Source organism: Diabrotica undecimpunctata, chromosome 8 (genome assembly GCF_040954645.1).
Source record: "Diabrotica undecimpunctata isolate CICGRU chromosome 8, icDiaUnde3, whole genome shotgun sequence".
NCBI classification, from domain to species: Eukaryota; Metazoa; Arthropoda; class Insecta; order Coleoptera; family Chrysomelidae; genus Diabrotica; species Diabrotica undecimpunctata.
Window position 1 is genome coordinate 139,645,267 of NC_092810.1, and position 27,752 is coordinate 139,673,018.

The 27,752-nt window shown below is 32.5% G+C and overlaps 1 protein-coding gene across 1 annotated transcript in view; it reads right to left on the reverse strand.

Moving 5' to 3' along the window:
* The window catches only part of LOC140448105 (uncharacterized), a 652,893-nt gene extending 628,006 nt beyond the window's left edge, over positions 1-24,887 (reverse strand). The window contains exon 1 of the mRNA XM_072541173.1: positions 24,678-24,887. Within this exon, the coding sequence (XP_072397274.1) occupies positions 24,678-24,679 (2 nt within the window). The 5' untranslated portion in view covers positions 24,680-24,887. The remainder of the gene's footprint in view (positions 1-24,677) is intronic.
* Between the last annotated feature and the right edge of the window lie 2,865 nt (positions 24,888-27,752).

Genomic DNA, 27,752 nt, shown 5'->3' on the forward strand with positions numbered 1-27,752 from the left:
TAAAATGAGATTAATAGAAGAATTTAACGATTAATAAAACTAATTTAGTAAACCGAATGATAAGCAGTTACTTAAGTATAAGAAAACTCATAAGTTTTTAACAAGCTTTTGGCAAATTTTTTAGAAACATTATGTAGCAGTAGAAAAATCGTCTTTGTAAACAACGTTATCGAAAAAACTCACCTGATAAGTATTACTCTTCATATCTAGGAACGACTTTAGAAATCTTACAATCGCCTCGCCCTCTGGACGCGCATTCATGTTTTTATGGTAATCAGCAGATTTTGATTTTGAAGAAAAAATCAAATCTGCGTTACCTATATATAAAGCCTTCTTTCCCTTTGCATAAAAAATTATGTGTCTTTTACCTTCGCTGTCTGTGTGTTTTATTGATTTAATGCTGTTTTCTTGCCAAATTGTTTTAATTCCACCCTTTGCAAATATCTATGTCTCATTTAAGTATAAGAATGTTGCATTTTTAGATTTAAGTCCAGTATAGTATCTCAAAAATTAAATGCTAAATCTTTCAACAAAGGTCCTAAATCTCTTCCCAAAGGCTAGTCCTCTTAATTTCAGAAAGTTGTCTTTCTCTTATTTTGGCCAGTAAAGTATCTAAACTCAATGTTGATTGTTTTCACGCACTCGATACCAAAATATTTCGAATTTCAAATTTTTCTTCATCAGGTAAGTCAATGCTCCTAGAATGTTTATGAGTTGTTTCTTTATCTTCGTGATACTTAGTCACAGTAAGATCTTCTTGAGTATCTCTGACAGCCCTCATTACAGTTTTAAGCTTACTTTCACTTATCCCGAGTGGGTCACAAACACGTTGATTTTTACATAATAATGACTTTAAAGGTCCACTATTGTCTCTTTCCATGATAAAGTATTTATGCACATTTGCAATTAATTCATCAATATCTAACTTACGTCTAGGCATGATGGTCATTCGAAACTACACGTTTGAATTACATATTTATATAATTATATATTTAATATTTTAATTATATATTTAATTTATACTGAGTTTAGATCAATATGACAGAAACTTTCTAACAGTTGCGCGTAAGAGGTAACATATAATATAACTGCTTATAAAGATCCTAACCAGATTAAGCAAATTAGCCTAAAGATCATTAGGAATGCCGATTGTAATTTAATTATGTTTGATAAATAGTTTAGAAATGGTTGGAAACCGTACATTAACAAATTAAAATGTTTCCCACAATTATTTTATTTTTAGTAGGAGTATTTTCATTTAAAAGTGAAAAGTTAAATATATTTACCAAAACCTTAAATTTAACCCGTAATCGCAGACGTCTCAAATACCGTACACTCTAACAGACATATATTTATGGTCAATCTAACCACCACTATTTAAATTGACAAAATTTTACTCCGAAATATTTTTTACCAAAAATTAAAAGTGATATTTTAGTACTTTGTATATATCTACTTTAATATAAATTATCCTTAGCACGGTAGTATTTATTTCAGAAAAAAAATTATTAAACAAGCAGGTGAAAGAAATTTACGTTAATACATTATGCAAGAATACTATTTATTAAAAAAAAATGTAACAAAATATACAAAACTATGAACAACAGGTTAATGACACATAGTAAGTCAATAAAGAAATATGATGTTAGAGAACTGAAAGATCCCAATGTTCGACTGAAGGTGAGTGAAAACCTCAATACAAAGGTACTAAAATGAAGAAATGCAAGAAATATAGAGGAAGGTCTGACCATCATACAAGAAACAGTAAGAGAAATAAAAGAACAACACCTGAAGAAAGATACAAAGAAATGGAAATCGTTGATGACCGATGAAATACTTGAACTTATGGATCAGAGAAAAAAACAGAGAAAATGCCCAAGAATATAAGAGAATACATACCATCGTCAGAAGAAAAATAAAAGAAGCCAAAGAAAAACAGAACAATACCAAGAAATACAGGACTATCAGAGTCGATATGATAACTTCAATAAATAACTTCATCGAAAGGTAAAGGAAATAACTGAAAAGTTCCGAACACTCAACAGCGGAAAAATAACATATGATGAAGGCAATCTTGCCATAACCAAAGAAGATAAAAAGAAAGTATGGGAAGAATACTTAGATAAACTTTTTCATGACCTTAGAACAATACAAGAGCCCACCATTAAAGAAAATTCAGGTACCGAAATCCTACCAGAAGAAATAACGGCAGCCGTCAGACAGATGAAGGATGGAAAGGTACCGAGACTTGATGAAATTCCTGTCGAACTGCTGACGCTATTAGATGCAGAACAAATAAAAATAATAACTAAAATGTTTAATGAAATGTACAAGGCAGGAAAAATATCAGTAGAGTGGCTCAAATTGGAGTTCGTACCATTGCCCAAAAACCCAGGAGCAAAAATTTGTGAAGACTATAGGACCATAAGCCTAACCAGTCATCTGCTGAAGTTGTTTCTAAAAGACATCCACAAAAGAATTTACCGGAAATGCGAGGAACAAATGTGCAGGTATTGTTTCAGAAATGTAGAGATGTCAGCTGTTATGTTTTTGCATGCCTGATTGACTACAAGAAGGCTTTCGATAGAGTCAGGCATGAACAAACGATGGAGGTGCTGAAGAGGACAGGGATTGACGGAAGAGACTTAAAAATAATAGCTAACCCGTATTAGAATCAATCAGCGGTACTCCGAATAGATGGAGAATATACAGATTAGGTCAAAATCTTAAGGGGGGTGGGACAGGGGTGCATAATTTCACCACTGATATTCAATCTGTACTCGGAACACATTTTTGAAGAGGCTCTACAAGATATCGATGAAGGCATCTCAATAAATGGAGTCAAGCTCAATAACCTACGATATGAAGATGATACAATAGTGTTTTCCAATACCATAGAAGGGCTACAAAACTTAATAAACAAAATAACGAAAACAAGTAGAACAAATGAACTGGATATAAACACCAGCAAAATCAAGCTAATAATCTGTACGGAGTACTTCTGTACGGAGTAGAAACGTGGACATTGAAGGCGGAAACTCTATCAAAACTTTAGGCTTTTGAGCTATGAATATACAGCAGGATCCTGAAGATACCATGGACAGACAAATGAAGAAGTATGCGGAGGAGTTCACCAATGAAGAAGTACTGCGGAGGATGAACACAACCGCGGATTTGATTAATATCGTGAAGGGCCGTAAGCCGCAGTACTTGGGATATATAATGAGAAATCAAGGCAGATACGAGCTACTCCAATGCATTTTGCAAGGTAAAATTGAAGGAAAACGGGCCCCAGGACGAAGAAGAATATCCTGGCTTGCTAATCTGAGAGCATGGTATAGAAAGACCTCAACACAGCTATTCCGTAAAGCAACCAACAAAGTCATTATAGCCAGAATGATCGCCAACTTTCGGAACGGACAGGCACCCGTTAATCGTTTAGTTGGTTGAATATACTTTATCTAAAACCATCTATGCCGTCTTGTAGTCAATAAAGGTAGTCAATAAAGGTAGTAAAAAGATTCCTTTTTTTGGTGTATGCCAAGTTATGACTCGATTCGATAATAGGGTAATAATTATTATTAGTATTATAATTATTCATAACTCTTGACTCTCATAAGAAACAAGATTTAAAATCTTGTGAAAAATAAACTATTTCCTGGTTCCAAGTAATATTCGAAAAGAGACACGAACAAAAACTAAATTATATTCGTAGTCGATTTGGCACGTTTCCTCTTCCTGATTATTTTTATTCAAAGGACTATATTTGGAACAAGCAAAAATATATAATAGGGTCAAACGTAAGGGGTTACGTGTTCCCCGACGAGAAGAGTTATTTGATTATATATTTTAATGGGGATGTTACGAACGACTGGATAGCTGTTGAAAACCAATTGGTCATGGTAATCGATGTAATGAATTTATGCGTTCTATTTTGATTACAAAACGCCCCTAATTTTGCCGAATCAGATAAATTACAATTTACTAATATGCAGCAGTCAGCGGTTTTTGTAAATAATGGATTTATATATAGGTTAGCATTGTTAACTTTCAATATCAATTAACAGAAGTAATAAGAATGAAACTTGGACAGCTAGAAAATTCTATATATTATTATTACTAAAGACTAAAAAATATGCAATAAAAAAACGTCTTCGCTGCTAGCAAGCACGCCTTTAACCTTCTTAAGAGACACAAAACAGAGGAAAACCTAATAAAATTTAAGAGATTGGGAGCTAGTAAACGATTCTTAATTAAAAAAAGTAAGAAGAAGACCTGGATTGAATATGTTAAAAGCATTAACACATCTACCCCAGCAAATATAATCTGGAACAAAATAAAGAAAATAAAAGGATCAAGTTTACCTTACTCAATAAATGCACTTTCATATAACAACCAAATCATCTTTTCCCGTAGATACGAATTCCTGAAATTCTAGTAGACGTATTTCAAAAAAACTCTAGCGATTCTGTACTAGATCCGATCTTTTCTACACACAAGATTACTACAGAATCTGTAGACATCAAAATTCGCAGCCAGATCTCACCCATACATGCACCCATAACTTTGCAAGAATTAGATTTTTCTCTTTTAAACTTAAAAGCCACATCCCCAGGTCCTGATGATATTCCATCAATATTTTTAAAAAATCTTCCCCAAAAAGATACTTCTAGACATCTTTAATTACATCTTTTTAAATCATTACTTTCCTAATAGTTGGACCAAAGCTATTATAATCCCAATTTATAAACAACACAATCCAAAAGATTGTCCCACATCTTACCGTCCTATTTCCCTCACCTGTAGCATGTGTAAATTTCTCGAGAAGATTTTAAATTACAGGCTTATATGGTATCTAGAAAATGAAAATCTCCTGACCACAGTCCAAAGTGGTTTTCGACGAGGAAGATCTGTTAACGACAACGTAGTGGCACTTGAGTCAACCATTCATGATGCATTCTTACTAGATCAAAAAGTTATAGTAGTCGTTTTTGATGTGAATAAAGCTTTCGACACAACATGGAGATACCTCATATTAAATAAACTTGATAAATGGGGAGTTCAAGGACATATGCTTGCGTTTATAAAAAACTTTCTGAATAAAAGGGAAATACAAGTAAGAGTAAATGGATACACCTCTACCACTAGAATACTTTACAGCGGTGTTCCACAAAGTTCTATTTTAAGCCAAACTTTATTTTTAATTGCATGTAACGACGTAATAAATATAATTAAGCCTCCTATAAAAGCAAACTTGTACGCTGATGATTTAGTATATATATATATATATATAACAAAATATATACTAATATACTACAATGTCACGTAATATAAGGACAATCTCAATGAGCTATATACCGCTGAACTCATACTTTCTGGCCATTTGGAAAACTTCCAGGACATATAAATAAACCTAATTGTTTTACTGTAGAGCGTACAATATTTAAAAAAGGCATAAACCTTCTTAAGCGCAGGCATTTCGGTAAAAATTTTATAGGTCATTGTGGAAGTTGAATTTTAAGAAAAGAGCGTAACTATGTAATAAAATTTGAAATTTACGAGTGGTATGGCTAGCAATGAGGAGAAGCTACATAAAATGCTTTAACGAAATTATGTTTAAAATGTTCAAACTAATCCAGTTATTTGGTGGAGTTTTATAATTCGGCAATGATTATGTTTATTAAGGTGATTCTATAAGCATATAAATTTTATTTATCTAGCTTTAATAAAGTGTTCCACAAAATTACCGGGACACTTTTTTGGGGAGTTCTAACTCTTTTGAAAAGATTGTAGCATTTTTATTACTCTTCAACAATATATTTTTTTATTGATTATTTATAAAATCAGTATTTATTTGATTCTCTTACGGTAAATTTCTGTTGTATTATCAAAAGTGTGCAGTGATAAAAAGTAAAACAAAATTTAATTTCATTAACAAGTAATTAATAAATAAATCTAGGTATTGGTAGGGGAGTCTAGTCTTAATTTTTATTACATAAAATTTATTTTCTTTGAAATGAAATGTATAATACCGTTCCAGAACACCAGTCCGGAAATATTCCATATCCGTGAAGCATGCTTCAACCAACGTAGTCCTCAAATCTAGAGCAGATACACTTTTGTCCAGGGGTCGAGCTCAGCGGGGATCAATCCCATAATTAAAAAAAAAAGTTGTCTTACTGCGTTATAAAATTTATTATCTTAGATTAGTGAATTTCGTTTACAACTTACAATATAAATAGCAAATAAGAATAATCTTACTTAAAAACTAAAATAGTGGGATGTATATTTCATATATTCCAGCCTCGTAATAGTTTTTTCATTCAAATTTTCTTTTTTACTTTTCAAAAATTTCCCACGAACTACAGTTTTGTTATTAGGTCTGTTACATTTATGAATAAGAATAAGAATATTAAAGAAAAGGGTTGAAAGACAGATACAAGATATTGAAGAACAAAGCGGCTTTCGTACCGGGAGATCCTGCCTTGATAATATATTTATCCTACGATAAATAATTGAAAAGCGTGTCGAAAGAAGTAGAGAGACCCATTTGGTATTTATAGACCTCGAGAAAGCATATGATAGTGTCCCGTTAAAGAAAATGTTTGAGGTCTTCAAAAGGTCCGGATTGGATTCGACGTATATCCGAGCGATATATAAATTGTACGAAAATACAGTTAGTTGTGTAAAAATTGGAACCAGAACCTCAAATGAATTTAAAGTCACTAAAGGCCTAAAGCAAGGATGCTGTTTGTCACCGACACTCTTTAAAATATACGTCCAAGAAGCATTGAGGTATTGGAGAAATAAATGTAGATTTATGGGCATCGAAGTGGGACAAGAAACTCTGTATACATTGTTGTTTGCAGATGATCAGGTGGTGGTTGCAACCGATGAGGAAAATATAAATTATATGAATCGAAAATTATTTGAGGAATATGCCAAATAGGGGCTTACTGTAAACATAAGTAAAACAGAATATTTAAAAATTGGAGGAAATACCACAGATCTGAGGCTTGAAATCGCAGTCATAAAAGGCTGCAACCAGTATAAATATCTAGGAAGCATCATATCAGCAGATGGCAGAGGTAAGATAGATGTACAAAACCGAATAACCCAAGGGAAAAAATGTATCCGAATACTGAATCTGAATTCATTACTGTGGTCTAATAAAATAAAGATGCATACCAAACTTTGCGTATACAGAGCAATTGTAGAACCAATTACCACATATGGTGCCGAATGTTGGACGATGACAAAGAATGAACGAGATAAAGTAGACGTTGTGGAAATGGATTATCTTAGAAGGTCATGTCGAGTATCGAGAATGGAAAGAATCAGGAATGAGGAAATAGTAGAGATACTCTTTCAGATAGAATACAAGGAAGGCAATTACAATGGTATGGTCACGTGATGAGAATGGAGGAGGAGCGGTGGCCAAAGAAAGCCTTAATGTATGTTCCGCCAGAAAGAAGAAAAAGGGGAAGACCACCAAATTCCTGGAGAAGAGAAATTACAAAAACAATGCAATCTAGAGGCTTAGAAGAGGGAGATTGGAGAGATAGGAAAAGATGGAGGCTGAAATGCGGGAAGCGGCAATCGCCGTAGGACCCCCGTTATATGATGATGATGACATTTATGAATACTTTGAATTCTGATGTAGATCTCATTTTGATATTGATTGATAGTGTCTAAAAACACAAAGATATTCGGATGGTACGTATTAAAAGATTTATGTAAATCAGAATGGAAAGATTTACATGCATTGGTTGTTCTCGTAGTTTCTGAAGATTTTGCAGCCCAGAGTATCGGTGGAAATGTTGAGTTTTCATCAACATAAATATGTCTCAACTAAATAATTAATAAAAGCATTTAGTTCGACACTCTCGGGCATTTTTTCGATCAGATCAAAAACTAAACAATCACCGACTTCTTGGTGATCTAGAAAAAGAAGACCAAAGCAATAATCAATCCATTTTCCCACTTCAGTTCTGTTTTTGTAATCATTTGTTAAGCCAATTACTTAAATTTTATTCCACCAAGCCTGCGAAAGATGGAATCTACATCCGATTATTTTAGATTGACCCCAAACTGATTTAACAGCCTTATGAATTGATTTTTCAAAATCGATGACAATATCTTTTGGAAAAAAATTTAAAGTTAGCTCTGAACATTTGGTCCTTATCAAATTGAAACATGTTTCATATGTAGATGATAATTTATCTGGCAATAAACATAATACTAGTGGAATGTAGTGGCCATTGTAGTATCCTTGAATTGTAAACATTTGATAATAGAATTTTGGGCAATATTTAAATGTACCATCCATATATATTCTAGAACACTCACATAAATGTCTGCGATTTGTCTCACAAGATATAATAGTCAATTTTGAACTCTTATCATTTACTAATAAAAAGTTTTCATTTCTAGACGTAATGATAGGGTCCTCTAATTTTTCTAATGATTCCAGTTCTTCTTCTAACGTTTTCATCAAAACTGGGAGTAATTTTCTTCTTACATTATAAATATTTCGTTTCACTGATTTCAAATTCATAATAGTTAAATTGGTATTTTCTTCTTCACTTAAAACGAGATGTAAAATTTTTCTGGGTTGAGTACTTATATCTTCTGCAGCTTTATGCTTAGCTGCTACTCTTACAAACTGTTGTTGAATGCAGTTGGCCTCCAGGCTTTCATGAGAGTGATTTAAATTTTGTCTAGAAATTACTACATCATCCCCAATTATGTAGACGGCAGCGTTACAACCTTTGGTACGACATCTCCAGCGTGATTCCCCACTTTTTAACTTTTCGGCAAAATTGAATTTATAGTTATTCACGAATAAAAGAGGAGCATCTATTTTCGTTGCACTTTTTTTTACCACCATACGTTTGCCGAAATTCTCCATAACGTTTCAAGAATAAATGATTTTCATAAAGGCAGCTTTACATCTAGGCTATGCAAGTCTCATGCTATGCAAGTCCGTCTTGCATGGCACATCTCTTGCTTAGCTTGACCTTTTTACATCAGAGATATTTCTGTGCAATTTTAGATCCCCCTTTCATTGTTGCCAACAGAGAAAATATTTATCAATTTGAGGTTATTTTATTTTAAATAAATATAATTAAGTACTAAAATAAATAATAATATTATTTATTTATAAATATTATTAATATTAATATTATTAAATAAATTTATTATATTATAATAAATAAATATACACTATTTATGGTTATTAAAAGGGTGAAGGATGTCAACCAAAGAAAAGAAAACATTGTTATTGTTGAATATTGCTGTTGTAGCAACAATCATGAAAAATAATAAAAAAAGAGAACCTAGAAAATGCTGGGTCAAACCTTGGTTGAATGCAGGACTGGGAAATTTGAAGTTACCCCAAGAGTTCTTGGATGCTAGAGACCTTCAAAGTTTTAAAAACTTTCTTCGAATGAACGAGTCCACTTTCCTTAAGCTCCTGGAAAAAATTAATCCCTTAATTCAGAACAGAGATAGCAATTTTCGCCAGTGCATTCCATCAAGGACAAAATTAATTATAACTTTAAGGTATCTGGCAACTGGTGAAACGTTTCGATCTCTAATGTACAATTTTAGAGTATCAGAATCAGCTATATCTCAATTTATTCCCATTGTGTGTAGGGCAATTTATGATATACGCTAAAGATAGAGATAAGGTTATGTTTTATTCTGTAATCTATTATAAATTGTTATGTTGGCAACATGAATTTTAACGATAAATTGCAAGAAAATAGCATGAAAAATAGAACATGTTCTAATTTTTCGTCTAGCACAGGAATTGCATACAAATAGCCCGTGGGCATGCGCAGTTCCATGATCTGTCTTGCATGGCTCTTGCCTAGCATGAAAATAGCATAATGTAAAACTATCTTAACACAATTCAAGACTTTGAATATAAACGCTTTGAGAATATTTTCACAAATGAATAAACTCTAAGATTCGTACATATTTATATATTTATATTAATTGCTTCTTCGAAAAGCATTAGGAAAATTTACCTGACCCTTTGGACGAACTTTTATACCTCAATTTTAGGGGCTTGGACGAAAATGTATACCTTCTTTTATGACACTCATTATTTTGGACGAAAGTGTAATCGCCGCAAATCTATTGTTACCACAACAAAAAAAAAGCTAGAGAGTCATGTTTCATTCAACAAATTGAAAATAGGTTAATACTACAGACTTTTTTTATAGAACTTACCGTTTGTAAGACAAATCCAAACATCCCAAAAATTTGGAACTTTGACCTTGAATAACTTTTTTGTCAAACCCAGCTTTTCACCAATATTTGACTTTCCAATTAATTTTTCGTACCTATTTTAAATGTCTATATTGATCGGAGTATTATCTGATTTTGTTCAGAAAACAAATCTTTGTGATTCATTTCAAGCATTTTACAAAGTGACCATATTTTGGCCACCTTTTCTCTGATGACTTTTGCTAGATCAAATCTAAGTTTTATTTTTTATTTCCCTAAAAAAGGCAAAATGCATGGTAGGCAAGATATAAATTGAAGCTTGAAGGTCAGATAATAGAACGAGTGATGGAGTTTAAATATCATAATATCTTGATATAAGGTTGAATGCTTGAATAACTGAACTTTGATCAAATTAAAGGCAAATATCGAGCACAGTTTATTAATTAAATCGTGCCCAAGTACTTTCGCTTCCTAAAGCATCTTCAGGGGCATTTCGTCAATTTGGTCTATCCAACAATCTGTTTAGAATTTCATAAACATAAAATTGTACAATACACTACACTACACAAGGACAAACAGTTTAAAATTTTTTAAAAGGCGAAACTACATTATGGTTGGCATCAGAGTACTTGGGCAAGATTTAATAATAAACTTTGTTTGATATTTGCCTTTCATTTGATCAAAGATCATAATATCTCGGATAGTGCTGGAAGTACAGATATACTACGTAGATACAAGATGGAGAAGTAGCAAGATGCGAGTACTGGGTAAGAAGTAGAAGAGTAGAAGGAAACGATCATAAGTAAACGATCGTAGTAAATACGGTGAGAGACGGTGATGGAACGACAATCTAGTAGAGGCACATTTAAAAACAGATAGTTAGGTCTATATAAAAAGAAGAAGAAGAAGTTGGGTTACAATTACGACAAATCTACGGGCTAGTTGGAAGTGTATAATATTAGTGGATAAAGTAATTCTATAAGTGGCCTTGACTTATGCCACTCAACTGTGGACTTGTGAAAGCAAATCCAATATTGAAATCCTGCAGAGGTTCCGATAGAACCTCCTTGGTCCTTGTTTGGCAGACAGAGTGTTACTGCACCATATAACGTCCCTAACGAAGTCATACGTAGTAATTTTTCAAAGAGTCTTGTTTGTAAATCGCTATTTACTGCGGTTAGAAAATCACCTAATTCAAGTGCAGTAAACCTACTGAACAACAGCAGAGAAGTAAGAAGACTTAAAAAAAGAAGAAAACGATTAGAGATCGAAACTTAAAAACAAATGTAAAATGTAATTATTATGATAATCAATTGTATATTATTCCCATATAAATATAATATTTTAAGAAAATAATCGACATTTTTAACTTCAGAATATATAAAATATTGTTTCCGAAATTAATAAAAAATTGTCATCGATCGATCGTACTCCGTTTTATTATAAAATCGTAAATCCAGAATATTAAAAGAAAATCTATTTCGTCAGAATTTATCATTTTAAACGAAATTTGTCGTAGCAGTAATGATGGAAAAGCATTCATATTCCATACGCGTCCTTCAATCTTTTTGATCTTTTTCTGAAGCTTCGATGTTATCGAAATATCAGAAAAGGAAAGATATATTAGTATTTTTCTGACCTGCTTTTTATAACTCCCTATATGGATAATACAATAATCTACTTTGTAGATATAGGACATTTGAATGTTGTTCAAGGTTAACTCTAATTGGAAAAAGTATTAAGGAGAAATTTAATTTTCCTTTAAGAATACGTAATATTGTCGGTAAATAAATGTTTTGTATGTTATAAGAACATTTGGAATTTAGAAAATGCAAATATAATCCAGCGAGTATGAATTTGAGAAATTTTTGCCTACTACTCAATTTACGGAAACTCTAAAAATTTTTAGCCAAGAATCGATGAAAAATAGACAGAAGAAAAAATATATTAAAAACACGACTTGTTTGAATATATCTAAAAAACTAATCTATACTAAAAAAATTTTGGTGCAAAAGAATGCCTATAGAAATTAAGCAATAAGAAAAATCTCGAAAAAGATTAAATTCAAAAGGAAACTGAAATACACGGAAGAGAGTTTTTTTGAAAATAGTACTTTAGAAGATACAGAGGTATGGACTTACTGAAGACCATCTTAAAACATACAAAAGTTATAACAAAAAAAATCAATAGACTTACATCAAAGGGGTTAATTTTTTTCATTGAGTTATGTGTGTTATTTTAGATACTAGGAAAATGTCGCATCTATTGAATCAGATATGGAGGATATTATTTTCGAAATGCTGGGGAGGCAAAATAGGGCTTCCAATATAATTACATTAAATGTTAATGAATCTGTTAAAAATAATCAATCGGAACGTAATGCAGAGGACAAACAAGCGGTACCTACTAAATATTTTGACTGATTTTAATATTAACAAAAATAATACAAAACTATTTAGATTGGGAAAATTTACAGAACGAAACCCATTAAAGTAGTACTAAATACAGCTGAAGATGTTAAAACTGTTGTCAAAAATAAAAGATTGATTTAAGTGGTGGATGTCAGAAACCAAAGTGGTGTGTGTTTTCCTGGATCAAACACAAGTCTAGCAAGAGTATTTCAAGAAAATCAAATTACAGTTAGAGGATATGGTTAAGAAAGGTGATAATTCTTAAACAATCAAATTCGTTAATAATAAGCCTACAATAGAGAAAAACGACATAATTTTATCTCAAAAAAACTAGTAAGTAGCCCTAGTATATAATTTAATATTGATGTTTTATACTTAAATGCACAGAGCTTGTTAAACAAAATGGACCAAATCAGATTAAGTCTGCTGTGTTATTGTCCTAAAATAATAGTGGTTAACGAAGCTCGAGTTACAAGTGATATTGAAGATTCTGAAATTGCTTTGTGTGGGTGTAAGGTGATACGTTGCAATTCATCTAAACGATTTACAGGGGTGTTGTACTATAATTTCAAGATAACCTTAAGTGTACTGCCGCTAAAACTTTGTAACCTAGGATGGTTACAAAATTAGAAAAATCAAAAGGAAGATTTTTTTCAGATACGTTTTGTTTAGCGACAAAACTACATTTACAAAATATGAAATTTTTATTGTGCATAATACACAATATTATATTATACTTTTGTGAAAATCTCCACGTTGTTTAAGAATTTAAGCATCAGCATAGGTTTAGCGTACAAGTCTGGATAGAGGTAGTTAACGATTCTCTACTTAAGCCTGTGGAATTGCCTGCTCGTTTCAATGGTGCTGATTACTTACATTATCAATCAATCAATCAATCAATCAATATTCTTTATGTCTTCTGAGTTTTACAAGTATTGAAATGCATCAAATATAATATATGATCAGTAAAAACTATAAGTACATAAAAACAGTTAACATAAAAAAATATAAAATATACACAAAAACATACAAATTGTTAAAAAGATGCCTGCAAGTATTCCTCTAACGAATAGAAAGTGTCTACGAGAAGTAAGTCCTTAACTGTTCTCTTAAATACATAAATATTTGACTCTTTAACATCATTAGGTAATTTATTGTACAAACGAACGCATGTTGGGTAAGGACCCTTGCCCACAACGGTCAAGTGGCGAACAGGGGTCACCAAATCATTTCTGTAACGAAAATTGTAGCTACTCATTAAGGAAATATCATTTCTGCAAATAAAATTGCATCTATGTGACTTTACATAAACAACACAACTGAAAATTTACACCGAAATTACAGTTAAAATATTTAATTGCTTAAAAACTGGTCTACAGGAATCCAAGCGCCTTCTAAACGTCATGGTACGAATAATTTTTTTGTGAAAAACAAGCACCTCATTATTTCGCGAGCAATTTCCTCAACAAACTAAGCAATATTGCAAAATTGACTGTACATGAGCAAAATAGTAAAGTTTTAAGGTATCTAGGGAGACAAAATTCCTAAGTTGCCATAGAACATAACAGTGCACAGACAATCTTCCCACTACATAATCAACGTGAGAGCTCCAAGACAAATTAGAATCCAGGTAAACACCTAACAACTTAGTGGAGTCTATTTGCCACTGACCCATTGTCAAGTTTTACTAATGGACTCATCTGGATAGTAGAAAGTGAAAAGTTTACCATATTGGTCTTTGATCCATTTAAGATTAGGGCATTATTTAAACAGTAATAAGTCATACTTTTTACAAGACAGTTTGTTTTTGTACTACATGAAATTTAGTGCAACTGTGGTATCGTCAGCAAATTGAGTGACATAACAGCCTGATTCTTGTTCCAAGTTTTCTACTCGAAAATTTATTGCACCAGAAAAATTATCTAATGGATTCCGAACCAAACGTGTTGAGTTATAGTTTATCAGTTGATTTAAATCATTGACGAAAATCAAAAAGAAAAGAGGGCTAATGATACTTCCCTGTGGAACTCCGGAGAGGGCACTTTCTTCTGAAGAAAATATTATATTTCCATTCACATTGACCTTCATTTTTTAAAACCTTTTCGATAAAAAGGTGTGGATCCACTTTAACGCAGTTCCTCTAACACCACTATGATAAAGTTTTTCCAGCAGTATTGGATGATTTATAGTTTCAAAAGTTCGTCCTAAGTCAAAAAACAAACAGATAACTTTAAAACCCTAAACGGTATTACGCCTATGACCGGTATTAGAAATTTACAATGATGTAATCGATTCAACTTTGGATGATAAATAATCGTACCAGTTTTTGTTTTTTTAACTAGAAGCGTTCTGGAGGTATTACAAAAAGCTAATTACAAGGCGCCATCTTCAAAGAGCTCTGTAGTTCTCTTACGAAGCATTTTCAGACTAGATGAATTCGGTTAAATTGTCTTACAACTATAAGAGGAACCTCCGGTCTTCATTTGTCAGGAGAGTTTTTGGACACCCTGTATAATAAGGATTTGTCAATGTTGAACAATAGTTTATTTAAGGAATCAAATGATATATATATAATGGTATTTTAACAGATTTAAAGATTTACTTGATTTCATATACTAATAAATTATTGCCTCAAAGAAGATATTAAAAAATATCACCCTTCGCCTTTCACCTTTAGAGCTTTATGAGGCAAATAAGAAAACTTTATTCATTTAACGTCTAACTTCAATAAAGACAATACTGTTTCCAAAGATTACTTCAATTATTTAGAACCTCCTAATATTAAACTTTCTAAATTATATGAAGATGGCTGAAAATCTTGTCAATGACAGTCGTTCCAGGCCGTGGAGCAATCCGACTAATTTTGTGTCACCCAACTGTTCCCCTCAATGATCTGTCAAATAAAGACATTGTTTTCTTTGGGGACTGCCGAAATTGGGCGTCTCTCACGCAATTATTCGCTCACGGAACTCACTCGAACTTTGACTTTAACGTATATAGACAGGTCTTAAAATGAAAACCTTATTCCAAATGATCTGCCAAGTATTTTGAACTACTGAATGTAGCAGAAGGCGGTAGCTTACGCTACCAGTTCTGTATATTTTTAATAAAGTTCTTGCTAGAATTAAAGGGAAAGTTAGATTAGTATTAAGTATTTAAAAAAAGTTTTTGAAGATGTAGCTATGAGACTAAATTTTGTTGTGTAAGATTTTGTTTATACGTGTTTGTCGTATATCTTACTAAATGAGAGGCCTCATGTCAACTGCTTTTTGTTAATTTGTCATAATCCTTTAGTTAGAATAATTCTTCTCTGTTCGTCTTCTTCGGATTAAAATATATACAAATTTGATGTTATAAAAGCATATCTAAATGTATATATAAATAAATAAATACCAGAGGCAAAATATTAGAAGTGTGAATTCCAGAAATGATTGTTTTAGTGTATTTTGTTTAATGGTGATCGGGTTATACTGAGTATAAATATGGATACTCCAAGTATTAGTAATAGCAAATAATAGTTTGGTTTGTAGAGAACGTTGTCTATATCTATATTGAAAAGAAACAGGGAAAGAACGGAAAAAAGAACAAGATTTGACAGTTGAAACGATAGTTGATGGCTGCTGATAGGAAGACTTGACGGAAGAAAAGAAGAAGACTTGACAGTTGCCGTCTCCAAAAAGAACGATTCGACAGATGGCTCAAGAACATTTGACAGACGAAAGGAAGAAGAATTGACAGCCCGAAAAAACGACGAATTGACAAATAGAAGAACTGTGACAGACCGAAAAGAAGAAGAATTGACAATTGTCGTCTGCTAAGAAGACGACCTGACAGATGGCTCGACGAAAAGAAGAAGATTTGAGAGCCTGAAAAGAAGACGAATTGACAGACAAATAGAAGAAGAACTGTGACTTGACGAAAGAAAAGAAGAAGAATTGACAGTTGCCGTCTCGGAAAAGAACGACTTGACAGATGGCTCAAGAACATTTAACAGACGAAAAGAAGAAGAATTGATAGCCCGAAAAAACGACGAATTGACAAATAGAAGAACTGTGATAGACAGAAAAGAAGAAGAATTGACAATTGTCGTCTGCTAAGAAGACGACTTGACAGATGGCTCGACAAAATGAAGAAGATTTGAGAGCCCTAAAAGAAGACGAATTGACAGACAAATAGAAAAAGAACTGTGACTGACCATAAAGAAGATGAATTGACCGATAAATACAAGAACTGTGACAGACCGAAAGGAAGAAGAATTGACAGATGAAAAGAACAACTGTGACAGTTGACATACCAAAAAGAAGAAGAGGCGACCATTTTGTGGGCGAGCCTTTGTGACGTCAGTGACCGTGTCTTTATTTTCCATTTGAAGGGCGGGGCTTGTAATAGGCGGGGCCTCGTTCTTAGTGGTTATTAAGCATGACTTGATAGTCGCTACAGCGCATGCGGAGGGGAGTGGCTTACAATGCTATTGAGATACAAAATTTTCCCACGCCCAACTGTCCCAACCAAAGTTGATTATAATGACTTTAAAGAAGAAAATTTTTTGCTTATTAAAATGCCAGTTAGTTCTGTAAAAAAACAAGTAAAACGGTTTGTTGCTCAAGTCTTTAGTGTAGCTGGTTCATCCAATGTCGCCAACAAGTGGGTAGAAGTTTCATTTTTGAGACCTTACAAACTTTTGAAAGATACATTTACGTGGTCTCATGTTAAAAACAAAAGTTTTTTTTACTCTTTCGAAGTGAAATACCATTTACCTATGCCACAAAAACAAAGATGAGGACTATTTACATTTTATTTTAATGTTTATAGTTATACTTGTAATGTCAAAACATTTTTTACTGTATAAAAGGATAACTACCCTTTTTTTTTCGAATAAACGGTAATTTTTTATTTTTGGTAAGTAAAACGGTAAGTTTTGCATAAAAAATTTTTTTTTTAAGTTTAACCCTCAAAAAAATCATTTTTGTGTATCACAAAAGTCACCCCTTAAAGCTTGTAAAATGATATTTACAAACCAAATATGTCTACCAAATCATTTTAAGCTACGGATGACTTGATACACCAAAATTTTCTTTTAAGAAACCTAAACTAAAATTTATAACGTTATGGCAATTTGACTATATAAACTAGAGATCGAGGCTAAACTTTTGAGAGGTATATGAACTTCCTAGATCTGTCCATCCCAAAACTACAAGCAATTGTGTATATTTCAAAAATGTATCATGTCGATACACAAAAATGTACCCAATTGACGGTATACAAACAAACGAAGGATAAAGATCAACGCAGAAAAGATCCAGTGCGTCATCTTTTCCCAGTCGTATAATTGACCCGAAGAGGAATTAAGGATGAGGGGCAGCGGAATTTAGGGAGAAGAGGTTCTTAAGTACCTTGGAGTCTAACTCAACAGAAAACTCAACTTCAAAGCATCAGGGCAAAGAGATTGATTCAACCCTACATATTCTAGACCAGTCCACTATCGTAGGCCTTCTTCTTTAGGTGCTGTGTTTCTAGTAGAACTACATCTTTGACAACGCAGTCATGAAAGTTTCTTTCATCTAATTTATGTCTTTGACTTTACTTTTCCTTGTATTATAAGCCGAAGACCTTGGTTGTAATATACATTGGCATAAATAGTTTTTCAGTAAGACTACCTTTAATTTGGTTAGAGGCTACTTGATTGTAATATAAGTATTTTAGGAGTTTTATATCATTGTAGTTAAGTCCTGCTGCCAACAGACAATCGAAAAATGTATCGTCTTGCACGCAGTCCAATCCCGTCTCAAATTCGATAAAACACACGTAGCGTTCTTTCTAAACTCACAATAAAAGAGAACGCGCAAAAAAAATAGTGACACGTTTTATATAATTCGTAAAAGTATCTTAAGTGTGTGGCTAGTCAAACTGATAAGTCCAAAGTCGCTGGATTTGGTGGGCCTGCTGTTCATTGGTAATAATATTAACAATGACTTGAGGCTATAGACCAAGTAGATTTAGCTATATTAGGACTACGTTACAGCGGTGATGTTATTTGCTGTCCCAATATGGAGTGCAACAGCATATTGTGACAAATTGATGCAACGATCATCATGACAAGACAGAGTAACTAACGCAACCATCCAAGATAGGCTCCAGTCACACAACTGAGGGAGGGAGGTCGCCGCGAATAGAACCAGAAAATTCACCGAGGCTACAAGAAGTCCAGGAATATCCTCACCAAAAATAGGGTACAGAAGACATATCGAGAAGTCTACAAACTGATTGACCATCTAATCAGGGTCTAGTCACAAAATTGCTAAAGGGAAGTAGGTACGTTGCCTAATATTAGTATCTACAGAAACAGATGTTAAGGAGTCCAACAGCATAGGGAATAAGTAGCTAAAGAAGATGCAGTCACACAAAGTAAGCATAGTAAGGTGCAGTAATGGAACGTTGGCAGAAGAAATAAAAAGACTGTATTGTATTGTAAATACTGTGAGATGTTAATTTTATTAGGATACTAAACGTTTTTATGTTTCTTTTTATACTCTCATATAACCCAAATGCAACACATCTACACACAAACTTATACTGGATTAGATAGGGCAGAATTCTTACTTTAAGTTTGTCATGTCAGCTGGTAAGTTGTTGCTCACGTCCTGCTATTAGGAGTTACATTCGTAAAAAAACCTATTGATATAATACAATTATTAAAACTTATAATACTCTTCTTAGTTATTTTTGTAAAAAATTAAAAACTTTATTACTGTTTCCTAAATTTTATTATCACCCTGGTAGTTTATCATCCTGGTATCACAATATTATCTCACCGATTTTTTTTTTTTTCAATATACATATGTTTTCGATTTTTTGCATATAAATTTCAACTAGTTCATCAACCCTGCATTGTTCATCCTGCTTTCAGCGCCAATAAATTCATCTCTTGTTTTATTTTACAACTCGTGCAATGTCTAGCACAATCCGTCTGGAACTGAACTATATCTGATAGCGAATTTAATTTCTTTGTTTTACGGATGTTAAAAATGTGCATTGACTTAGAAAATGCTAGACGCTGATTTACGGAACGTTTGTGTTAGTTTAAAAATAAAAATTGTATTCATTCAAAAGTAGACACATTTAATTGTATACATTTACTCAAACTCAAACTCAAATAAAATCACTCAAACATATTATGTATGAAAAAGTTGAATCAAGTTAAAGCTTTCTGATAAAAATTTTTTTTTTATTTTGCGTTGCATAAATATACAACCATGAAGGTTTTCCGACACGCACATAATTTTTCATGCGAGAAATATGGAAACTCTAAGTTATTTCCGCAAACTTCAAACGGTTGGTTTTGTGATTTGTTTATTGTCATTGCAAAAGCCAAAAGTACGGGAAATTGCAAACGTTTTATACCCGGGATCAAGTCAACCTTTTCTTTGTATTTTTCATTGATGATTGTTGCCTCAATGGTATTAATAATTAGCCTGTTCACCGTCAGTCTCATTTTACTGCACAGTGGAGGTTAATTAATGTTACGCAGCATAATGATAACTAATCCGACTTTTAATTTTAAATTATTAGGTGGAAATCCAGGCAATTCCAATGAATTCAAAAACTCTGTAGGTTAGTAGACTACCTCATCCTAATTTGTAACTGTGTCAACTGATTTCACCGAAAACAAATTTTCTGGAAGAAAATGAAGAGTAGTATATTCAACCAAATACAGTGGTACCTCGACATACGAGTATAATTCATTCCGTAATCTTGCTCGTATGTCAAAGCAATTTCCCCCATTGAAATTAATTGAAATGTCATTAATCCGTTCCAGTCCCAAAAAAAAAAACGTTAGTTGTTTTTGTCAAGTTTTTGTTTTATGAAAAATGTATTTAAAAGAAGAAACATTTATTTATAAGTAACTAAAAATACATACATATTCTGAAAAAACATAAGAAAAAGTGAAGTGCTTACACCAGCGCTTAATTTTCGTCAGTGGTCTTCGCTTTTTTCGTCACACTTTGATCATTTTCATCTGCAGATCGTTTAAAAACAATGTCCAAGGAGGTTTGTTTCTTCCTCGCTTTTAGAATATTGCGGAAATGTATTAGGCACGATTCGTTGAACAACACCGATGCACGACCAGTTGTAATTTTTTTGGGGTGATTTTTATCCACGAACTCTGCAACTTACTCCCACATTCCCAGGATCTCCTTTATATCTCTTGTATAGACAACGTCTTCCGATTCTGACTCCTCTTCAAAACAAATTTTTCGTTGAACCACCGTATGCTGCAGCGAATGTAGTTCGTCTAACTCCTCGGTTGTCAGCTCCTGAGACTGTTCCTCGACAAGTTCGTTCACATCTCTTTCATCCACCTCCAGACCCATGGAGTTTCCAAGAGAAACAATCTCATCTATAACTGATACTTCGGGTTCCAGTCCTTCGCAGGCGCTTTCATCTTCAGCCTCAGGCCAGAGCTTCTTCCATGCAGAGGTTAAGGTCCTTGTTGTTACATCTAGTCAGGCCTGCTCAATAATTCCTAGGCATATTATTATGTTAAAGTGGTCCTTCCAGAACTCTCGAAGTGTAAGGTTTATGTTCTTCGACACCTCAAAGCAGCGCCAAAAAATGTGCTTGGTATACAACTTCTTAAAATTAGAAATAACTTGCTGATCCATGGGCTGCAAGATAGGAGTGGTGTTGGCTGGTAGCTAGAGAATCTTTATAAAGTTAAACTCTTGGAGTAAATCATCTTTGAGAGATTTGGTGGTTGAGAAGGACAAGAAGGATTGCATGGGTAGGTTGTTTTTCTGTAGATATTTTTTAACAGAAGCGGCAAATACAATGGTACACTATAAGATGTTTAATTTTACAGTCACCACTTGGATTGGCGCAAATTAGTAGAGTTAATCTATCTTTCAAAGGTTTGTGAAAGATAGAGTTAATCTATCTTTCACAGGTTTATGACATCGTCTTCTCCTCTGGCATTATGTAAGTCCTATTCGGCATCTTTTTCCAGAAAAGCTCTGTCTCGTCACAGTTGAAAACTTGCTGGGGGATGTATCCTTTGGCTTTTATCAGTTCGGAAAACCTTTTGATGTAAACCTCAGCTGCTTTCACCTCCGAACTTGTTGCCCCACCATGCCCGACGACGAACGTTGTCAAACCAGCCCCGACTGGCTTTAAACGAGTCTTCCGATTCATCATTTGTGGAAGTGTGTGGGATCTGCTTCAGCAAATCTTAGTAAATCGCTCGTGCCTTCCCACATATGATGCTTTGTGTTAAGGTTTCTCCTTCAAACTGCTTCTTTGTCACCCACACCATTAGTAGTTTCTCCATCTTTTGGGAGAGAAGTCCGGAGCTTAGAAATTATTGTAACGCCCTTAGAAATTATTGTAACTTATACCATTTATCACCTCCTTCCGTTTAAGTGCAGTACATATCATTGATGTGATATGCCCGTACATCCTCGCCAAGTCAGTTACTAAACAATACTTAGAAAATACTTACAAAATATACAATACTTACAAAATGAGGAAAACAAGCAAAGCAGACAGACTAAGGTCTATAGTAAAAATTTACACAGTGTAAATTACACCGACATCGAAAGTGCAATATGGTTAGTATTAGAATCGGAATTTTTGTCGGATTTAACTTCCAATGACCATTTTTAATTTGTCGGTCCAAGTAATAGTCCCGTACAGACCCGTACAATGATATTTATGGCGAGGCCGTAAAGATCTATTACCAGTAAAACTCCCTTTTATTTACAAAGCAAATTAGACGTAGTCAAATAAGAGGTATAAATTTGAATAAAAACCGATTCCTCGTATCTCAAATCTTGCTATCATCTCAAAGCCAAATATCGCTCGCTTCGCAGCTCGTACCTCAAAACACTCGTATATTAGGGTGATCGTATATCGAGGTACCACTATATACATATAAATTTTACAAAAATTGGTCAAGACGTGTCGAAGGAGTATGGCAATTAACTCTGTGACACTAATTAGGCTATTCAAAATAGAGGTTGATGATAGAAATGTAAAAATTAGGGGCTGTATGTATTTTTTAATGTCACATAAAAAAAATAAAAATAAAAAACTTTGTACAAAAAATAAAAAAAAAATGGTCAAACGATGACGAACGAGTGTGGCAACTAAACTCGGCATTAATACGGCAATTAAAAAATAGGGATTAGTAATATGAGGGTGAAAATTAAGGGATGTATCTATTTTTTAATGTCACATGAGACACAAATAATAATACAAAGTTTCATTCTAATGAATTAGAACTGGGAATTCTAAGGAACTAATGAATTAAAATTTTAATGGAAATAAGAAGTCACAACTGAAGTTTAAAATAAGTTTATTTTAGTATATATAATAAATGAAGTGAGTATATGTACTAAATTAAGCATACATTAAACTTCAATTGCGATTTATTCCCATTAAAATAGTAGTTTATTCAAAAATAAATGACTATTCAAACAATAAAATATGTAGTACTCGCTTCGGCGGTACATGTACTAAAATAAACTTATTTTAAACTTCAACTGTGGCTTATTCCCATTAAAATAGTAACTAATTCAAAAAATAAAAAAATAGTTGTAGTGACAAACTCTTACCCCATAGGGATATGAAAAATTGATTCGGATCTATTCTAATACCTACCGAATACATATTGTATAAAACTTAATAAAACTCGGTCAATCCATGTCGGTGGAGTATGGTAACTAACTCTCTGACACTAATATGACTATTAAAATAATGGGTTAGTAATAGAGAGGTAAAAATTAAAGGTTTTATGTATTTTTTAATGCCACATCATAAAAAAATAAAATAAAAAATGTCCAAAAAATAAAACAAAATGTTTGGGGTGAAAAGCCCTTACCCCTTGGTGGTATAAAAAATAGACTACGATCCATTAGATTACGATTGTATATTATACATACATATATATATATATATATATATATATATATATATATATAATTTTGTAATGAAAAATAACGAAATTTTGTAAATATTTATAACAATCAAAATTTAACACCTTTTTTTTAACACCATTAATAAATTTTTTGGATAAATCCCCAAAGTTCAAACCATCAAGAATTCATTTCATTTTAGTGCTAGTTAGTTCTAGTCTAGAAAATAATCTAGAACCATTTTTAAGCAAGATCAGTTGTTTAAATAAATCGTCTCGTAGATAAACAATTAACATTTTACATAAACTATTAAACCGATCCGACTAAAATTTAGAACACACATTGACAAATAATATTCCTTTATTGGTACAAATTTTTAGACATTTACAATTGTTTTTGCAATAGTTATAAACATTTATTCAATATTGCTAACAAGACCCGTATTTAGCTTAATTCTTTATCGACTGTAATTCTTAAAAAATAAAATTGAATGTCTTTTTACACTCTGAAATCTGCAGTTTGCCGGTTATTTATCAATCTTAATTTAAAAATTATATAAACAAAATAGTAAATTTTGGGCTTTTCCCATTGCTAATAAAAAATAATGCATATCAGGCTGTATCTTTTTATATATTTATCATTAGAAAAACCCCCCTTTCATTTAAAACTTTTAAGTATCTACTAAACTTTTTTTCACCTTTTTTTATCTAGTTTGTCCCCTATGTAGTATCCTAATGTTCAGCAAAAATATTTTATTACATGTGTAGAATATATTAATGGTATAGTTTAGTTGATTTTCATATCACATGTAATAGAAATAATGTGACAGCTTAGCGTGAAAGTCAAATAAACAAACCCTCGTGGAGTATTTATAAACTAAAGAAATTTTTAATAGGTTATGTCTCATTCTAATAAACATTACAAAAATTTTTATTTAGATATTAATATATTTTGGTTGTTAGTTTGTTGAAATTTCGTTTGTGTTGTTCAATTATTTACTATAGCAAATTACTACAGTATCCATCATTAATAATTTAGTGTATATTACAGAATTGATAGAATTTAACTAAACATTATTTATTCTGTTCTTACTGCTACCTAAAAAAATGTAAACACTCACATTTTTCAGGACTTATCTGACGATCGGGGTAAAACTTCAGCAATGTCTGTTGAAAATGTTCATTAATAATCACAAAAGCATCTAATCATACAGTCCTAAAGAATTTACTACCACGTCCTTTACATTTTACACGCTCACATACGTAAACCTCACGTCAGACTATAAAAAGCCTCACAGACACTGTAAACACCACGTTTGGTATGTGCCGAATGTCTGTCGGCTCTGTTTTGAGCTTGCAAAAGCTCATTGAGAGCTTCAGACTTTTGAATTCACTTGCGCATTAGATTGGCGCACGCCGACGGCTTTTTGGATCGAAGTTTGAACATAGGTGGGTAGAATGCAAGGGCTTTAAGGTTAATATTAAAATTTATGGGCTTATTAGGCTATGCAAGTGAAACTTGAACAAAGAAAATAAAGTTAAACACACCCAAAGTCATTATCGGGATAAATATTTGTTTTAAACAAAGATAGGATATTCAAAATTGGATTTGAAAATAAGCGAAAACTGTATACATACAGAAAAAAAAGTTTACTTTCATAACTATAATTTTGCGAATCTAATTTGGTTGTTCCAGTATCTCAATAATATGTTAAAACTTTGTAATATTTATTTATATTAATATTAATTACAGTTAGGATTTAACAACATAAATAAATGCAAAAAAAAAACTTAAAAAGCATACCGATTTTATAAAAAAGCAGTATATTATAAAAAAAAGCATGAGAATATGCACATATTGGCACACATGATTTGACATACCATTTATGCTTTCAATTAAGTACGCAGTTTAACATGCTGCTTAGTAGCAAACGATCAGGGGTATAGTGCACACGTAAGTTCGGGTCGGATTCAGTATACCCCACCATAGTAGTTACGTGATTGTTATTTAATATATTACATTAAAATAGCTTTAGGAATTAGCGAAAGTACGGTGAAAAGTGATAATGTTTTTGACTTTCTCGAATCCCTGGAGGAGCCAACCGAGAAAGTCAAATAGACACTTATAGTGACTCCAATATTAAAAATTGACGTAATTGACGAATATGAAAAAATTTTACTATGGATGGAACAGAAATAAGGGGACTAAAAATGCCTCGGCATCATCAAAAACTTGCGTACAGAACATTATTACACACCTTCCTGGTCTTCGTGGAACTACCTTAGAAACAAACCATCCACTACACTTGAATCCTGGTCACTTCTCATAACTCCTGACATGTTGGCCTTTATTCTAGAGGACACAAATTAAAAAATTACCGTGCTCAGTATGAATTATGGGGATACCTATACATTTGTCGATCATCTAAACGAAGGTGAACTTAAGATTTTTTGAGTCTTTTGTACCTTTCTGGTGTACTAAAGTCTAATCATGAGAATGTCGAATTATTATTTACGACAAGTGTTTTAGATAGGCCAATTTTTTGTGCTACAATATCAAAAGAACGATTCTTATTTCTTCTCACAGCAATTAGATTTGACAATTATGAAATAAGAGCAAAAGAAGGCCAATGAAGATCGACTTGCAGCCCAGTGTCCTATTTATTTAACTGTTTCGTATTTAACAGTATAGCAAACTACACCTGTTCCGAATATGTTACAGTGGATGAGATGATGGTTGGTTTTAGAGCTAGATGCTTTTTCAGGATGTACATGAAAGCCAAACCAGTCAAATACGGCATTAAGGTCATGTGTTTATGTGACACAAAAACATATTATTTGGTAAATTCTTTTGTGTATACAGGTAAAACAGATGATCCTAATCCCCAAAAGCGATCCATACCTACAAGATCAGTACTTGTTTTAGGGAACCAATTACCAATAGTTACCGAAATGTCACTGGTAATAATTGGTTCACTTCAATAGAGCTAGTTGATGAACTGATAAAACTTAAACTTGCCTATGTAGGCACAATACGTAAAAATAAGAGAGAAATTTCTCCACATTTTCAACTAAATAAAAATTACGAAGTTGATAAGTGTTTATTTGGTTCTACATGGGACAATACAATCGGATCATATGTCCCTAAATAAAATAAAAATTTAATTATGTTGTCGTCCACGCATCACGACAAATCTGTTGACAAGGAAAGTAAATAACTTATAAGAGCTTTTTACAATTCGTCGAAAGGGAGCGTTGATGCACTTGATCAAAACTGTGCACTTTATCGTGCAGGTAGAAGATGCCAGCGATGTCCTTTAGTAATTTGGTATTCCATAATGGATATTGCTGTAGTAAACAGTCACATTATTTTTCACGCAGCAATCCTGGGAATAGAAAAAATCGATCGGATTTTATTCAAGATCTGGGAATCAGTCGTATAAATGAACATTTAGAAGAATTGCTATGCCACATTTGTCTAGAGAATTACATTCGATAATTTCCAAAGCATTAGAAAATAAAATTTTTCATCAAGATCAGACTAGACTAGAAAATCCAGTTGCAAGACATAGATGCTACTTGTGTCCCAGAGGTCAGGATAAAAAACATTCCACATTTTGCTCAGAATGTCATAGGACAATCTGTAAAACTCATTTACTTCAGATAGTTACGTGTATTATGTGCAAAGAATAGATAAACACTTAAAAGTTGTTCAAATACCTATCTTTTTCGCAATATTCTAACATTACGAAAAAAACATGACTGTGTTTTTTTCATATGGTTACTCTATTATGATTTTCTTTTGTATAAATTAGGTTAAGATGTTACTATTATAAAATACTTTCCAGAAAATGAACCGTTAATTTCTTATATAAAATAATGAGTTATGATTTTGAAAAATTTCTTTTAAAAGTTCTAAATTTTTATTACAGCATCTTAATTTTGTCGAAATAAAATTTAAGTTTACAAAAAATCTCTTTTTTATATACACATGAATTTATCAAAAATACAAAAAAAAATAAATATATTTTTATATCTTGTTTAGAGGTTTTTAAAATTCGGGTCATCTATGAGCCTACGATAGTAGTTTAGGATTAAGCTTAGCTTAAGAACTAGTACGTATATATTATAAATTAAAAAAAAATAGAATAAACAAGGAAAATAGATATAATAGATTTTATAACTGATTATAAATA